We start from the raw sequence: 18,286 nt of genomic DNA on the forward strand, positions 1-18,286 counted from the left end.
TTTTCTACAGATAGGCCTATTCTGGACATTTGGCATAAAAAGAATCATACAATATGTGGTGCTTTGTGACTGGCTTCTCTTTGCAAAATATCTTCAAGGCTCATCCATGGCACAGGGTGTAGCAGTGTTCCATTTTGTTTTAGGGCCAAATAATATTCCATTGTATGGACAGACCACATTTTGTTTATCCATTTATCAGCTGATGGACATTTGGGTTGTTTTCACTTCTTGGTATCATGAATAACGCTGCTTATAAACATTTACATACAAGTTTTTGTATTGAGGAGTAGGACTTTTCAGTTAGTCATGATCAACCATTTATTAACTGCCTATTGTATACACAGCACAGAGATGGGAGTAGGGATGAGGGAGGGGATATAAGACGACCAAGACCCAAAAGAACTGTAAATGTAAAGTATAATTCCCTGCTGTCCTCTGACCAGACTAAAGAGATATAAAACCAAAATAGTTATATAAATCTTTGAGGGATCTAACTCAAAAAAGAATTGGCATAGAGGGTCAGCCCGGGTGGCTCAGTGGTTTAGTGCTGTCTTTGGCCTAGGGCGTGATCCTGGAGTCCTGGGATTGAGCCCCACGTCGGGCTCCCTGCATGGAGCCTGCTTCTCCCTTTGCCTGTGTTTCTGCCTCTCTCTCCCTCTCTCTCTCTGTGTGTCTCTCCTGAATAAATAAATAAAATCTTAAAAAAAAAAAAAAAAGAATTGGCATAGAGGATACAGTTAAGAACATCTGATTATCAGATGGCCATTCCCCCTGTCATGTGAAGCATTTCATAATGTATATAACTGTTGGATCACTGTGCTGCATACTTGAAACTGATGTAATACTGTTTGTCAACTATACTTCAATAAAAAAAGATTTTTAAAAATCTGATTATGGATTGGAAGTTAGATGATATTAGGGAATCATTGCTTATCTTCTTTTTCTTTAAGATTTATTTATTTATTTATTTATTTATGAGAGAGAGAGAGAGAGAGAGAGAGAGAGGCAGAGATACAGGAGGAAGGAGAAGCAGGCTCCATGCCAGGAGCCCGACGTGGGACTCGATCCTGGGACTCCAGGATCGCACCCTGGGCCAAAGGCAAGCACCAAACCGCTGAGCCACCCAGGGATCCCCCATTGCTTATCTTCTTATGTGTGATAACGATATGGTTATCAAGAAAAAGGTCCTTATTTGTAGGGCATGCACGTTGAAGTATATAGGGCTGAAGTGTCAGTGTCTGAAGGTTATTTTCAGAAGATTTAGCAAAAAAAAAAAGTAGTCACATTTCATACACACATGCCTGTAGGCAGATAAAGCAAATATAGCAAAATGTTAATTAACAGTTGTTAAATCTGGATGGTGGGTATTTGGGTGATCATTATATTATTCCCTCTAATTTTTAGCATATTTGAACATTTCCAAAATAAAAATCTAAAAAGATGACCAAAAAACTAAAGCAAGGTAAGGAGACAAAAGTTAGGGGTGTACCTTCTTTGAAGACAGGCCATATGAATGAAGACCTCTGTGTGGAAAGGGGGGAGTTGGCCCTGCGATGTAGGAGAAGTGCATTCCAGGAGGTGGCAATAGTCAGGTCAGAGGCCTTGAAGTGGAAATGAGCTTGGTGTGTCCAGGAATACAAGCAACTAGAATGTCTGAGCAGCTATGGGGGAGGTATGGAATGAGGTTGAGAATGTAGTTTAAACTTAGATTACACAGTGTCACAGAGGCCACAGCATTGAGATTTTATTCTGAGTTTAAGGATGATCCAATAAAGGGCTGTGAGTGGGGAAGGACTTGAGCTGAATTATATTTTAAAACACCCATCTGGGGGGTGCCCGATGGCTCAGTTGGTTAAGTGTCTGTTTTTGGCTTGGTATGATACCAGGGTCCTGGGATTAAGCCCCAAATTGGGCTCTCTGCTCAGTGGGAAGCCTGCTCCTCCCTATCTGTCTCCTTCTGCCTGTCTCCCTGCTTGTGCTCTCTCTCTCTCTGTCATTCAAATAAATAAAGTCCTAAAAAACAAAAAACAGAAAACAACCATCTGTCTGGCTCCTGGGTAGAGAATAGGTAGTGACATGAGGCTGAGGGTCATGGGGGGTAAGAGTGGCCAATAGATGGATTGATTGCAGAGAAGGTGGTACCTCAGATGAGGTGATGGATACAGGGAGAAGGGGTTGGGTTTTACAGATGCTTTGAAGTCAGCCCTCATGGAGTTTGCTGATGGACTCATTCCTCTGAGAGGTGAAGAACAGACAGTCAAGGGAGACTCTAACGACAGTCAGCAATGGGCTGAATGGTAGTGCCAGCTGCTGAAATGGGGAACACTGGAAATTTTTATCTTTCAGAAGAACATTAATTTGGTGTAGAATGACCTGGAAGTCTTCCTCATTACAAAGGAGGTGGAGGGATCCCTGGGTGGCGCAGCGGTTTGGCGCCTGCCTTTGGCCCAGGGCGCGATCCTGGAGACCCGGGATCGAATCCCACATCGGGCTCCCGGTGCATGGAGCCTGCTTCTCCCTCTGACTGTGTCTCTGCCTCTCTCTCTCTCTGTGACTATCATAAATAAATAAAAATTAAAAAAAAAAAAAAAAAAAAAAAAAACAAAGGAGGTGGAATTTGGGTTGGGCCTTCAAAGTAATGAGTTCATCGATGTCAACAAATTACATTTTTATTTGAATTAACAAACAGGGTGGCACAGCAGACTGTAAATAGCATGGGCTTTGAAGTTGAGGACCTGGATTTGAATTCTGATGCTGCCATTTACTGGCTATGTGACATCAGGCAAATTACTTAACTTCCTTGAGCCTGAGGTTTTTTATCTGTAAAATAGGCAAATAGCATCAGTCCTGCCAGGTGGTTAGGTTGTAAGTAACATATCTTGGCACAGTGCCTGGCACAGAGTAGGTTTCCTGCCACTCTTCAGAGACCATTAGGAAGAGCTAACTTTGTGGGGTGTCTGGGTGGCTCAGTCAGTCAAGCATCTGCCTTAGGCTCAAGTCATGATCCTGGGGTCCTGGGATCGAGCCTCGTATAGGGATCCCTGCTCAACAAGGAGTCTGCTGCTCCTTCTCCCTCTGCCCCTCCTTGCCACCCATTTTTTTCTCTCTCTCTTTCTCAAATAAATAAAAACTTAAAAAAAAAAAAAAAAACGGAAGAACGTTGTGAGCTCACAAGGGACTGCTTTAAGCTAATATTTTGTTGCCTTTTCAGTGTTTCAGCCATGTGTTTAGATTAGAAGAGTGGCAAATGCAAAGGCCCTGGGGTAGGAGCATGCTTGTATATTTGAGGGACAGCAAGAAGGCCATTGTGGCTAGACACAAGTGAGGGAAAAGGGGAGGGGCAGCTTCTGTAAGGCCTGGGAAGCCTGCTATGGCTTCGGCTTTGACATAGAGTGAAATGGGAGGTCTCTGAACAGTGAGGAGACATCTGATTTATGGTTTAAAAGGATCACTGGGCTTCTATATGAATGAATTTGGGAGTTGAAGAGAGGAGGACAGTTGGGAAATGTTTGTAGTAATGATGATGGCTCGGTGGAGATGATAAGAAAACGATTCTGGATATATTTCATAGATGTGCTAATAGTTTGGATGAAGGGTGTTAGAGAAAGAGAGATCAGGAATAGTAGCTTCAACTCTGCCGTGAGCAACTGGCAGGATGTATTAGGCTGAACCAAATGAAGTGGCCAATATTTGATTGTCCTTAACTTTAAAAACAGCAGTTTTTAGGGGCGCCCAGGTGGTTCCGTGGTTTAGCACCGCTTTCAGCCTGGGGCATGATCCTGGAGACCCGGGATGGAGTCCCACGTCGGGCTCCCTGCATGGAGCCTGCTTCTCCCTCTGCCTCTCTCTCTCTGTGTCTCATGAACAAATAAATAAAATCTTAAAAAAATAAAAACAGCAGTTTCTTATATTTCAATATCATAGCTGCCATTTACTGCCTGGGGAAAACTATAGGAGAAAGAGGTGGGGATGGTGCCAGAAGTGTATTTTGGGACACGAGGAGACATCAAAGAGGCAACATACAGTCTGTATCTGGGCAAGGCTGTAACCAGAAATGTGCATGGGGGAGTCAGAGTACTCATGGCAATTGAAGTGGAGACTGGATGAAGTCATCCAGGGATGAAATGTAGCTAAAGAAGAACAGAGACCCGAGGGCCGAGTCTGGAGCCTCCAGCATTTCCAGATCAGGGAGGGAAGGAAGCAGCAAAAGCACAGGAGGCTACAGCTGGTAGCTGGCCCAGGTGAGCTCACTCCAGATGGACGAGTAAATAATTTCCAATCTTTCTCCCTCCTTGAGCCTGGGCATCAGGGTGTGTGTGTGTTGGTGTATGTGTATGGGGTGTGGGTGGGGATGGGGTTGGTGATATGCAGCATCTATTCTATTTGATCTAGGCAAGGGTAGTGCTGGTACTATCACCCCATTTTACAGAGGAGTAAACCGAAGCAGAAAGGTTAGGTTACTTGCCCAGATGATATCAGTAATAGGCAGCAGACCTGGGGCTGGAAGGGGTTGTCTGTCTCTAAGTTCCACGTTCTCTCTGAATCACGCCGCTTTAGGGGGATAGCTGTTTGTCCAAGGAGCCTGTTGCCACAGGTAGCAAGTAAAACAAACCATGGTGATGATAGCGCAGGAGATGAAATCTTCCTATCCTCGCTGCTGTCTGACCTGCGTGTTCCTGAGCTCCCCCTGACTGCGTCTGTGGGGACACATTGTAACAGGGTTACATGGAGATGGCTTGGAATGACTGCATTTCTAAGTAATGTCTACACCCAGTACGGGGCTTGAACCCACGATCCTGAGATTAAGAGAATAAGCCAGCCAGGCCCCCCCTGAAGTGATTTTTAAGCTTTTATTTCCACAGCAGCAAGGAAACTACTGATATTTTGCCTCCTAGAGGGGTCTGGATCTGTGATCTCAGACGCTGAGAGTGCCAGCTCAAAACGCACCTATTTCCCTATAGAAATGGTCAAATGGAATCAGGAAGCCTTATCTGAGGGATTTTCACATCTGGTGGGGATGGTGATAAATTCACTTTGACTTTAGAGCTCTTGTGTTAACAGGTAACTTCAGAGAGAGAGAGAGAGAGAGAGAGTAGCTTTTGGGCTTTTTGGGCCAGGGTATTCCACTCACTCCATCAAATGATGTCTTTCTCCAAGCATTATATTCTCTCCAAACTTGTTTGCCTTTGAGCTCCTGAGATCGGAGGCTCCTTGGTCAAGCTTGGCCCTGCCTTGGGGAGAGATAAACAGGCCCAAATACACTTCCCAGATTGCAACAGTAGTGAGTCAGGGTGGACAGCTGTTCCCTTGCGGCACCCTGGTTGTACCTGATAAGGAAAAACACGACTCATTCCAGCACATTGCCATCTGTGTGCACACATATAAACAGACATTCCCAGGCCCCAGTGTTGTCTTAAATTATTGACATACTGAATGGCCAAAACACTGGATAAAAAGGCAAGTGCAAACAACAATAAAAGGTGAGCACAAACTTACTTTGTTCAAGAGGAGCTCCAGGTTCTCGAAGCCAAAAATAAGTCCAACAAAGTCTGCCATTTGGCACCATTTTAGAGCCACCCTTTTGAACCTACCTGGTCAGGGGTAGGTTTAGGAGTCCTCCAAATCTCTGGAAAGATGAGGGGAAGGTTGTCATGGAGGAAAGAGGATGAAGTCAGAATAGAGGAAATGGGTTTATGAAGGAGCAAATGGCAAAATGCCCAGAGACAAAAGGTATGTCATTAAAAGGTGAGAACATACTTTACCACAAAGAGAAATAATTGACACTTAACATCTTTAAAAAACAAAACAAAACAAAAAAAACACAAAGAAACCACCTGAATGCATTTCTCCTTGAATGACAGAGAATGCATAAGGAGTGCGGCAAGTGGAGATTAATAATACAATAATACCACCACCAATAATATATTGCATCTTATAATCAACACTTCATGTTTCCTTTATGAAAAGCAATTTATAGTTTACAAGGGGCTTTCACATTCGTCCTTTCCATTTATCCCGTCAACCCACTCAAGTGGGTAGGACATTATGGACCACATTTTACAGATGAGAACACCAAGGCTCCAGGAGGATATATGCAATTAACTGAGGCATAATTAAGGGCTGGAGAAGGGCAGGTTTGTCCTGAGTAACCCAGAGCTAAGATACTTACTCTACAATAACTCTTCTCTAGGCGATTGCTTTTCAGTGACTTCTCAGAGGGCTTAATCTCCATTGCATTTTTAGGTAGAGCAGCCCCACCTTCTCCAGTCTTATCTGGAACAAGTTTCTCTAAACACCTCTCTGATTAAATTTTTGTTGAACTCTTAGATCACAGCAGGATAGCATCCGTAAAAATTAAAGCCCACCAGGGCTAATTTCTAGATCCACCCCATGCCCTTCTTTCTCAAGAGTCCCATCCTTGACCTGTTCTCTCTGCTCTGGAAACAATAACTTTGGGTCCCCTGAGCCTGCCACCTCATTCTCAGGTGGGGAGGAAGCGTCCTTATTTGCATAGGATATTATAGAAGCATGGGACTCACTGGAGGGGTTAGGCAAGTGTTTTGATAGCACTGATGGAATCTTCAAACAATGGTTCTCAAACTTTGGCCTGCATCAGAATCATCTGGGGAACTTGTTAAAGACACGGACGTCCGGGATCCCTGGGTGGCGCAGCGGTTTGGCGCCTGCCTTTGGCCCAGGGCGCGATCCTGGAGACCCGGAATCGAATCCCACATCGGGCTCCCGGTGCATGGAGCCTGCTTCTCCCTCTGCCTGTGTCTCTGCCTCTCTCTCTCTCTGTGACTATCATAAATAAATTTAAAAAATTAAAAAAAAAAAAGACACGGACGTCCAAGCCTCACCCCGGACCTTCTGAATCAAAATCCCTAGTAGTGGGGCCTGGACATTTGAGAGCCTAACGAGCTCCCCAGGTGATTCTGAAGTACACCAAAGGTTGACAACCACTCTCAGCACATGAGTGGGGGCTACTCAGGTGAAGGAGAGGGAGGAGCAATGTTGGGAGGGGAGGTAGTAGCAACAGGAGCCTGGAGAGCCTAGAGGAGACAGTCGGGAACAATTTTCTGCTCCATCTTTATTTCCCTTTAACAAACTGGTCACATAAAGGGGGTCAGAAATCTCAGACAGGTCCTCCTTCTGATGGAATTGCTATGTGCAGTAGGAAAGACCAACGTACCCCTTTTAGAAGCAGTTAAAATAGCCTGTCTTTTTCAGAAAGTGAAGTAGAGGTTATCAGAGACTTGGTGGGATGGGGGTGGAGGCAGGGAGCAGAGAATGAATGAGGAATTCTTGTCTAATGGTATGGCGTTTCTGCTTGGGATGATGAAGTTCTGGAAATGGAGAGTAGTGATGGTTGTAGAACATTGGTGAATGTATTTAATACACTGAATTGTGCACCTTAAAATGGCTGAAGTGGCAAAATTTATGTTATGTATATTAATCACATACACAAATTACTAGTCCTTTGGAAGAATGGGATGATAGGAATGAAGAATGCTCAACATTAGTTGATTGCTGCTGCCCTAGGTGTGTGTGTGCGTGTATGTTTGTGTCTATGGGAGGTTGTAGAAGGGGACCCATCTCACAGCACGTGGTCTGACAAAGTACAAGTATACTCATAGGAACAAGAGAATAGATAAAAATTTTGAAAATAGAGTCAATGGCAGCAAAAAATGTGATATAAACCTCAGGAGATGCCTAGATCACTCTTTTCTGCCCCTTTTGCCTTGTTGACTGGTGGGTCCCATACCACTTCTTATGGAGTGCTTTGTAGAGCAGTGACTCTCAAACTTCACTGCACATAGGAACCACCTGGGGACCTTGTTAAACTGCAAATTCTAATGCAGTAGGTCTGAGGTGAAGCTCTAGCCTGCATTTCTAACAAGTTCCCAGGTGAGGCTGATGCTCTAGATCTGCAGACCATATTGGGAAGGCTGTGTAAATTTAAAGTCTTTCTTAGTTCACCATGATATCCTCATGCCCAGTGGAGTGATTCACACACAGTAGGTGCTCAATAACTATTTATGAACGAATGATGGAATATACAGGGTTGGTACAGGAGTGTGGAAGGCAGAACAATCTTTGTCCTTCGAACTACAGCATACTTGGGGTGTTTCTGCGTCTACCAGTCATTCACTTTGTGAAATTACCTCATACTCTGTGGGGTAAGGATGCTAGTACCAAATTATTTCCGGTCTTGCCAACTAGCTGCCTCAAGGTTAATCCTTGAAATTGTGGCCCTCTCTACAAGGAGGGTAATGAACCCTGGTTTGCAAGTTCTGAGGAAGCCTCGCTGTAGTCTACAATCGCTGCAAACAGATTCCTTCCATCCAAGGAGGGAGCAGGGTGCAGGGGACCTGCTAGTGTGGGAATTTCCAGATTTTGGTGCCTATCCTAGTAATTGCCACCTCAAATCAAATAAACAGCCTTTCTAACAGTGTATATGAGAAGGAGGTTCACTACCCTAAAACACACAAATGTAATAATATTGCCATTCTTTACTATTATCATTTATGATGATGATAACGACACTGGCAGTTGAGCGATTAAATGTGGGGGTGGGGGGAGTTGGGGGAGGGGGCACTGGGCTGGGAGGGCAAGAGAAAGAAGAACTACATCTCCCAGAACCACCCGGGAGAGTCCACGCCGCGGCGGCGGCGCCCCACCCCTTTCGCCAGCCGGGCCCGCCCCGCCGATGACGTCACAGAGGTGACGTCACGGCGCCCAGAGCGAGGCTGGGGTAGAGAGGCCGACTGAGCAGGAGTCGTCCGCTTGTCGTGGAGGCTGCTAGGGAGCCGGCGAGAGGGTGAGCGGGCGAGCAGGCGAGCAGGCGAGCGAGCTAGAGCAGGCAGCAGGGAGCGACGCGCGGCGCAGAGTAGCGCCGGGGCCGGGCCGCGGAGGAACCCACAGCCGGAGAGGGGCAGCCCGAGCCGGGCGCCGCGGGGTCCCCACCCCCACCCGGCCGGACAGTGCCCGGTGTTCCCCCGTGCGGGGGGCGGCGGCGGCGGCGGCGGCGGCTGACGGGACCCGACAGGACCGCGGGGGTGTTGCCACCTCCACCGAGGAGCCGGGGCCCGGGGCCCGTGATAGACGGGCCGAGGAAAGGAGAGAGGCGGCGGCGGCGCAGGCGACGGGGAGGCAGCGGCGACACCATGTCATCCCCCAGTCCGGGCAAGAGGCGGATGGACACGGACGTGGTCAAGCTGTATCCTTCGTGGAGGGGGGATTCGGGCTGTCAAGGGGGGGCGGTGTGGGGATGCCCCGGGCACCCCCTGAAACCCAGGCAGGGGCCTTGGGGCACTCCAGGCCACTGTCCGAGGCTCCCTTCCTCTCCTCCCTCCCCCCCACCCCCGTGCCTACGGCGGCTCCTTGGCACCTCCCAGGAGCCAGGAGCCAGGAGCCTTTTCAGCTCCCCCTTTATCTGCAGCACCCCGAAATGTGCGTTGTTCCTCGCTCTTCTGCACCCCCCTTGCCCGTGACTTTCCTCCACGACATTTGGGTTCCCGAGACGGCCTTTTTTTTTTTTTTTTTTTTTTTTTTGCAGGACCATCCACCTCTCTTGACCACCGTGCCCACCTCGGGGTCTCTCCTGTTTGCTCGCTCTGGATTTAGGGACTCGTGATAGAAATCCCCGAGAGTGAAGCCTTTCTTCCTTTCTTGAGATGCCTCTGTTCCCTCCTATGCTTCTTGAACTGGGGTAACTCAAGTGACCTCCTTTATCCCTAATTCCTTTCTATATTAGGAAGAGTAGTCTGCTCAGTGCCCCCTGTTGTAATAAAGAGCTGAGTGTTTTAAATCAGGGACCCCGGTTAAGCTTTCTGGTCCCTCGAAGAACCTCACCGTTTTTCTTTTCACTGACAAAGCCTGTCCCACCCATAGTTGGATGTGATGAGGACCCCCAGGCCCTCCAGCAAGCCACCCTCCATATTGTGGTTATGACAGCTGGGGGAGGGTGAGAAAGAGGATCTCCTTGACAAAATAGCCCCTGTATTAGCCACTCGAGCAAACTCCCTCTATGAGGGTAAGGTTCTTGTGGAATAACTGCCCTGATTTTACCAAGTGACACCCTTTATTTTCCTCCCTCCCCCCAACTTTATGTACTCTGGAGGTAGCAGTGGGAAAGCTGTAACTGATAAGGGCCCTTCAGGCAGTGGTTTTGGTTGGAGTCCAGACTGATTATTTCATGACCAGCTAGAGAAATTCGCGAGGGTTCCTGTGACAAATCGAGACAATTTTTGAGGGGTAATTTAGAGGGTTGGGGGGGGGGGTGAGGGGAGAGAGAGAGAGGAAATGAGCCCAGTGTTCTGAACAACTAATCCCTGGGGAGAAGGGGAACCGGGGATGGGGAGTGGTGGTGTGTGAAACGCAGTTAAAAAGTCCTGTCTCCTGCTTCTCTTTCTCCCTCACCCCCATCCCCCCACCATTTCCCCCGTTGCAGGGTTTTGTTTATATAACTCAAGTTGTTTGGCTAGATTCTTCAGGTGAATTCCTTCTTTCTTACTTTTCTTACTGTCTTTGATTGGACGTTTTCCCTCTTTTCAGAGATTGATGATTATTGTCAACTCAGTTATGGAATTCTCTGAAGTTTTAAAAAAGTAGTTTTTGTATTTGGATTGGAAGTGGGGGATGGGAGGGAAGTTGCCTGGGCAAGAAAAAAATTTTTTTTTCATCTTTTCAGGAATAAGGTGTTTTTCTCTTCACTCAGGAAAACTTAGCTAGAAATTAGGAACATTAGATAGACTTCTAAGTTTTAGGGTTTGAAGTTTACAATTTTGGGGAGATGGGAGAGGAGATTACAGAGAGGAGCAAATAATATGTGTTCCAAATATGTGTCTAGGCACAAGTGAAATTGACTCTTTATGAGCTGTTTGTGACTGTGATTGAGTTTTGTAAATGTGTGAATGATCCCAGTAACGCTGGCTTTTCATATGGTTGCAGGAAAACTTGTAACTGTGGCTGTGTGTGCATTTTACACAAAGCAGTTTTGGGTTTTATTTTTGTTTAGAAACTAGGAAATGACATGGTGGCAGAATCTGAGTTATTTTTATCCTGAATTGAGAGTTACTGTCACACCTAATGCAAATTTCTACCTAATGTTTAATTGGGATGGAGGTGGAGAGAGAATTCCAGCTGTTTCTGATCAATGTCAGAGTCTCAAATTATATACATCTATATTTTTAGAAGATTGAGGATAAAGGGTGAGGCCTAACTTGACCTGATGCCTTTTCCATACAGTGCCTTTTGTTCATTTAGTAGTTGTGGCATCTAGAATGATTACCGCATTTAGGAGTCGGAGTGTGGGGGGTTGAGAGGGAGAGGAAAACAGACAAAGAACAGCAGGGTGTCTTTCTCTTTTTTCTTCCCCTAAGTGGCTTATTTCATAGCTTATTTTTAGTAGAAGATGAAGAAAGGCAAAGATGCATTGGCCTTCTGTTCTTTCCCCACCTTCCTCCTTTCTGACAAAAGAAAGCAGAGGCGCTTTAAAATCATAGATCTCTGAGATAGGAGGACAACAGACTCGGGACTTAAAAGCCAGAGGTTATCTTTGTTTCGTATTTGTTATTTTCTGGTCTAGCATAGTTTGGAAGTTAAAATTTTTGCATTTCCTTTTGTGTGTGCATGTGTGTTCTGGGGATGAGAGATTTTGTGGCCTCTTTTCTCTGCTGAATTAATGTTAGTAGGCCCAAATGGAGCCAATAATTTTTGAGCAGGGTATACTTAGCAAAAGATTTAAGGAAAATTTTTCCAGCCCATTAAAATTAGTACAATTGTGTGAAAGGGCCGGGGGTTGAAAATGAAAGATGGTAGAGAGGAAGTAGAGATGGTCTGAAGGAATGTACTTGCTTTTTGCCCCCTCAGTGCCCCTTGATGATTTCTTTGGTTTGGAGGCCGATAGCTGGTTTCATTGCAATCTCCTGTTTCAGCCCATTTTTGGATGTCTCCTGAGTGTAATTATGCCACCACGATTTATAGCTTGGCAGGGAACCTATATAGTAGGAAAGTAGCAGTGTGGGGGTAGGGAGAGAAGGGGATGTGTAACTAATTGGCCACTGCTTTCCACCAGCTCTCTAGGTTCTTTCAGAGACACTGTCTCTGGTTGTTGTTTGGAGTCGGTGATATTTCTTTTGTGACGGGTTGGTAGGAGGAGAGCTGACTCTCAAGTTATGCAGGGAGTGAGTGTTTTGCACCGATGCACTTAATAATCTGCTGGGCGATTATGTTCTGAAACTCTGACTCATTCATTGTTTCTGTTCTGATCCTTTGCTGAGGGTTGTGCAAACCTCTCCAGGAGCCTAGAGACTGATGTACTGACTTTTGGGCCCTGTAAGAATGTGTCCTAGTCAAAAAACTTAACAGCCCAAATCCTGTGGAATGGTCGTGGATAGTGTGGCCATTTGTTTGCAAAGTCAGGTAGATTGGTCATATACTGTGCTGTTCCCAGGCTGGCAAGCGTTGAGGTTTCCATCTCTGATTATTTAGATTGTCTGAGAACTGGGACTCTGGTGACCTTAAAGCGTGATTTGCCCTAAAGGAATATCGGTTTAAGTTCTCCCTGGTGGAGGAACAAACAGCTCAGATTACACGGGTTTCCTAGTTGGTGGGGGTTACTCGTCTCACCCTGTTGCACAGCCTGGTGATCCTTTTATCTGTGAACCAGTGGCCCCTGCTGAAGGCTGGAGCTGCTTGTTTTGGAAAAGCGTATGCAGGCAAAAGGCCTCAGGCACAGCTCCTTACAGCTCATTGGCTGCTCTGTTACTACCCGGAAAAGGAGGAGGGGTGGAGCTACCAAACAGCTGATGGAGTGTGTGACCAGAGTGTGTTTATATACAAAAGAAGTAGGGGCTGGGGAGGCCTTGTGAGTAGTGTTACAGGATCAAGTGTATTATCAAGGGGTAAAAAGACCAAAACATGATCTTTTAGGCTACAAGAAATAAATATTCAAAGTTAAATCAGAAAAATGAACCTGATAATAATGGAGACTTGGCATACACTGTATTTGTTATTGGTGAGATTTTGGAACTTACTTTATAATACTAAGTTTTCAAAGATTCCCTTTTTCAAAGGGAGTTGCTGTAACTTAAAATAGGATATGCTGCCACTTTAAATGTACTTATGTGACTCACGCAGGGATTCAAAAGTATGGTAGAAATGTCAGTTTTCCCTGCAAAAGCTTGAAGAATGCTAGAAAGGGGCAGTGACTTTTACTAAAGTCATTAACAGCATTAGTGAAATCCTACAGAATCGGGGTGTCTGCTTTAGAGTTGCAGAAGCTTTCGATAACAAGTTCATCCCCCTAAACATTTGAGCACCCTCTTTATGCCAGGCTTGGTGCTAGGTGCTGGGGGTTTAGTAGGGAAAAATTCAGTGTGGGTGGTCATGATGCTTATGTAACCGGTTAAACAATTAAAAAAAAAAATCAAAGTAGAAGCTGTTTATAGTAGGTCAACACTTTATGTATCAGCATTTTGAATAACTTGTATTTACTTTTAGAATTGACTTTTCAAGGAGTAGAAAGGTTAAAATGAATTTATGCTGTGGGATGTATAAGGATATGTATTTCTGGTATTTTAAAGATGTTAAAAATGGAAACAAAAACATTAAAATGCTTAGCTGTTTGTCTTTCACATCACTTTGGTATTTTGTTGTTAATCAGTAGTTATTCTATCCCTAAATCCGTAGTCTTTGTTACTCTTTAATTTGTGCTCAAAGTGTAGGCAATTCTGTAATCTTTTAACTAGCTCCAGTATCAGTTGAGAGAACCTCTGTTTTGCCTTTATTTCCTGTGGCCTCTGTTTTTGTGAGATGAAGAGGTGGAAGGTGGAACAGTTTAATGGTCTTCAAGCTAGAAGTTGAAGCTTTGGCAACTTCCAGTGTTCTGAATTTGTCTTCTCTGCCTAGATTTTGGTGACAAATATAACACACTGGTACTTATTTTTGTTAAGCAGGAACCTACATGAGTAAGCATTCACAGCTTCAGAACATCGGAGTCCTGCAGTGCAGTTCTAGTAAATTACACACAAACCTAAAAATTCCTCTTTTAGGAGGAAAAAAATCTTTTGCAAATGTGAGCCATAAAAGTCCCTTAACCCTGTTTGTGTGCATGTGTTAAAAAGAACCTGGATTTGTTAGTTTCCCAGTGCTGTACAATTTCCCTAGCACCTTGACCTGTGTTTAATATGTGTGTGAACACATGGATATATGTGTGTGTGTATATACACACAGATATATATGAAATTTAGTATCTTGTCACTCTTAATTTTTTTTTTTTTTTTTTTTTTATGATAGTCACACAGAGAGAGAGAGGCTGAGACACAGGCAGAGGGAGAAGCAGGCTCCATGCACCGGGAGCCTGACGTGGGATTCGATCCTGGGTCTCCAGGATCGCGCCCTGGGCCAAAGGCAGGCGCTAAACTGCTGCGCCACCCAGGGATCCCAGTATCTTGTCACTCTTAACAGATCTGATGATTCTAAGAGTCATTGCATCTTTTGGCATGCAATTCAGGCTTGTAAAGGTGCTTATGGTATAATAGCTTCTTTACTACTACTACTGATCCACAGTATACATTAAAATACTTTAATGAAAAAACTTAATTGGATTATGCAAGTAGTAAGATATTGAGGGAAGTATAGGTTACAAAAAGGGAAAGAAAACAGTCACCCATAATTCTGTCCTTTAAACAGTGGTTCCCAAACTTGAGTGTGATCTTAATTACCTGGAGGGTTTGTTAAATTAACCAGTTGCGGGGGGGTTCCAGCCCTGGAGTTGTCTGATTCAGTGGGTCTAGAGAACTTGCATTTCTAACAAGTTCCCAGATGATATTGATGCTGTTGGTTCAAGGATTACACTTTAAGAACCGTTATCCTCAAATATTGACCCTATACTATTTTTTTCTTACCAGTCATCTCTGCTCCCCTCTCCCCATATATTATTTTCAACCTGTTGATTATACTACTGTATGTGCCTTATTTTTGCTTACTACTTCTTGTGGCTTCTTTTCCCCCATGATTAAAAGTATGAAACATAATGAAGAGGTCATGTAATATGCCATTCCAGTCCTGTGCCATTGATTTAATTCTTTGCCATTTTTCTGTGATAAGATTGAAATTAACATCTTGTGCATAAGGCTTTTCTTGTATTTTTGGATTATTTCTGTTTTCTATTAGATCAAAGAAAACCATTTGCATTAAAATTATTTTTTCTATTTTCTTCTAGATCAAAGAAAGTAACCATTTGAATTAAAATATTTAATTAAAAATCTTGAGGCCCCACGCTCAGTGTGCTCTCATTTTGTTCTGTTGGGTTTTAGTTGGTGCAATTTCAGCAGTGAAGCAATCAACCTGTCATAGTGATGACAAATGAGTTCTGATCTCTTTGTTTTAAACTTTGTGTGTTTGAGAGAGAGAGAGAGAATGGTGATCCTTAAGGACACTTTTGTACTTCTCAAAGTGCCTACTGTGAGTTGGTAGATTAAATATATTACATTTGTGATTAGATCTGACTGGCAAGAGCTATAGAATTAGTTTTGGTATCTGAAATTTTTTTTCCTTTTGTTTTTTATTGACATATAATTGGCATTACTATATTTAAAGTGATAAATTAGATAAGTTTTGACAAAATACCACCCAAGAAATATTAACACAGTCAACCATTGATCTAATTTCTGTCACTATAGATTATTTTGCATTTTTTGGAGTTTTATATAACCATATAGTATGTACTTTTATATGAATTCTTTTATCATGTTTTGAGATCACCATGTTCTTTTTACTGCTGAGTAGTATGTCATTGTATAGCTATACCACAAATTGTTTATACATTTACCTCTTTATGAGTGTTTGGGTTATTTCTCGTTTGGAACTATCACAAAGCTGCTATGGATATTTTTTCTCTTGGGTAAATATATAGGAATGGAATAGTTGAATCATGGGGTAGGTATAAACTTTGCTTTTTAACAGGTAGCTTGAATTTAATTTGACTATTTCACACAGTTAAATTGTGACATTAAACTGTGGCTTCTGTTTTGTATTTTAAAGGAATCCCATTCAATAATGTGATTCTGACTGTCGAAGCTAGTTTTGTAACTGTTTTTCCCTCTCCTCCATTCAGAATTAGTGAATTGAATTTTCATGTGGAATATTTTTGTTTTGTGGCCAGCCCTTTGACCTGGTACTTCAGGAACTATGGTCACAAATAACTTATTTTTGCATTTGTTTGGAAGACTATACTTTTCTGAAAAGATAAACACACTTTTTTATTGAATGTACCCTTTCTTTTTGTAAAGTATTGATGAGAATTTTTTTTTTATATTAGTTTTATTTAGCACCTCCAATTACATATATAGCAGTTTAAAAATACTGAGGTCGGGATCCCTGGGTGGCTCAGCGGTTTAGCGCCTGCTTTGGCCCAGGGTGCGATCCTGGAGTCCCGGGATCGAGTCCCATGTCGGGCTCCCGGCATGGGGCCTGCTTCTCCCTCCTCCTGTGTCTCTGCCTCTCTCTATCATAAATAAATAAATAAATCTTTAAAAAAAATAAAAATAAAAATACTGAGGTGTAGGACTTCTGTTGAGGTCTGAATAGTATCTTCAGTTTTCATATGGACTAAATTCAAGAACCAAAATGGCAACTTAGTGGCAGAACCGGAAACAGATTATATATTTCCTTAATATGTTTTCCTGGAATGTTTTTTTAAAGTTAATTTTTAACAAAATAGGATTTTTTGTTTTGTTTTTGCCTTTTAACTTTTTGGCATTTGATGTAAGTTATTTGATAGGTTGATAGACATTGACATAAAGAAAAAAAATAGATATTGCTTTGCAGTAGCTATTATTACATTTTTTTTCTATTATTACATTCTTATAAACGACAGTCATTTGAATTTATATGTAGATGTTTACATGCATATTGCTTTGACAATTAGTATTACTGGCAGCTGAAACTTTTAAGTTGGCTAACGAAAAAAGATAACTGCCTTTCTACCTGTTGGAGGTTGCAGTTGATGACACTTTATTTGGTGGAGAGACTTGATTCAGTCCTCAGACACAGGGACGGTGCTCTGAGCAGGTTTATTAGAGTGTGTTACTTTCACATTGCCAGTAGTGCAATATAGAAACCTTTTGAACACACAGAAAAATCAGTGTGTACTTTTTGAGAGACTGTTGTTACATTAGTGATTTTCTGGTAGGGTGGGAGGCATGGTGTCTTAGCAGAACTGTTATGTTTTTATGCTTAGGTACTATTGTATTTTCTTCTTTATACCTCACCAGATGCTTGCAAAGGGTGTCTGGTTTTTTGCAGGCTGGTGCTTGTGCAGTCTGCTCTGCCTGGCAGAACTCAAATCCTTTAAGAGCCAGGTGGTGGAAAGCCTTACAGGGCAGCTATATGCGGATGAGGGGTCTTTTTTGCCTTCTCCTGCTTTTTAGCCCATCTAGGGTGTAAAGTAGGAGGTTTGTACAGGTGCTGTTGATCTTTCGGCCTGGCCCTGCAGAGAAGTCAGGGAGGAGTAGGAGTCCCCATCTCCTGTGAAGGGGAGAGGCTTGGCTGGACTTTGTCATCTTCTGGAAGACAGACATGGCTGTCGCTAGGCACAGAACAGGTACCTGGGCTGTAGCACTTGGAGGGACCATATTTAGGACTTAGAATATTGCTTAGTTGATTGGGAATGGAATCTTACATCTTTAGTTCAACTTCTTGGTTTCTAACTTTTAGGGAGGCATTATGTATAAAAGTAAGAGAGATTCTCTACATGTGAAATTGTTTTTTTTTTTTTTTTTAATTTTTATTTATTTACTTATGATAGTCACAGAGAGAGAGATAGGCAGAGACACAGTCAGAGGGAGAAGCAGGCTCCATGCACTGGGAGCCCGATGTGGGATTCGATCCCGGGTCTCCAGGATCACGCCCTGGGCCAAAGGCAGGCGCCAAACCGCTGCGCCACCCAGGGATCCCTGAAATTGTTATTAATGTTGTAAATTACAGTTTTCTTTTTAGCATTAGGCAAAATACTTCTTTTTCCACGTATCATGTTTTTTTTAATATATCATGTACACTTTTCAAGGTTTCTTGGATTATAAAATCTTAGTTGAGGTAATATAAATAGATCCAGAGTGTACCTGGTTCGTGTTACCTCAGAAGCAATTGGGTTACTACCCAGCTTAGTGAAAATAAATTTGTTTTGTCCAAATGGTGCCAGTATAACTTTGGTTATCTGAATATTGTTTTTCAATCAGATGACTTTATGTTGCATAGTTTCAGGAAGGTTGATTAATTT

General features: G+C 43.3%; 1 protein-coding gene across 5 annotated transcripts in view; it reads left to right on the forward strand.

The window, feature by feature from the left end:
• Window positions 1-8,709: 8,709 nt before the first annotated feature.
• The window catches only part of UBE2H (ubiquitin conjugating enzyme E2 H), a 108,337-nt gene continuing 98,760 nt past the window's right edge, over window positions 8,710-18,286 (forward strand). The window contains exon 1 of one of the 5 annotated variants that reach the window (XM_038556535.1): window positions 8,710-9,220. In XM_038556535.1, the coding sequence (XP_038412463.1) occupies window positions 9,168-9,220 (53 nt within the window). In that variant the 5' untranslated portion in view covers window positions 8,710-9,167. Of the gene's footprint in view, window positions 9,221-9,573; window positions 9,713-18,286 lie in introns of those variants that run through there. The other 4 variants (XM_038556536.1, XM_038556534.1, XM_038556532.1 and 1 more) reach the window with 4 other exon arrangements.

This window comes from Canis lupus, chromosome 14, assembly GCF_011100685.1.
Source record: "Canis lupus familiaris isolate Mischka breed German Shepherd chromosome 14, alternate assembly UU_Cfam_GSD_1.0, whole genome shotgun sequence".
Taxonomy (NCBI): domain Eukaryota; kingdom Metazoa; phylum Chordata; class Mammalia; order Carnivora; family Canidae; genus Canis; species Canis lupus.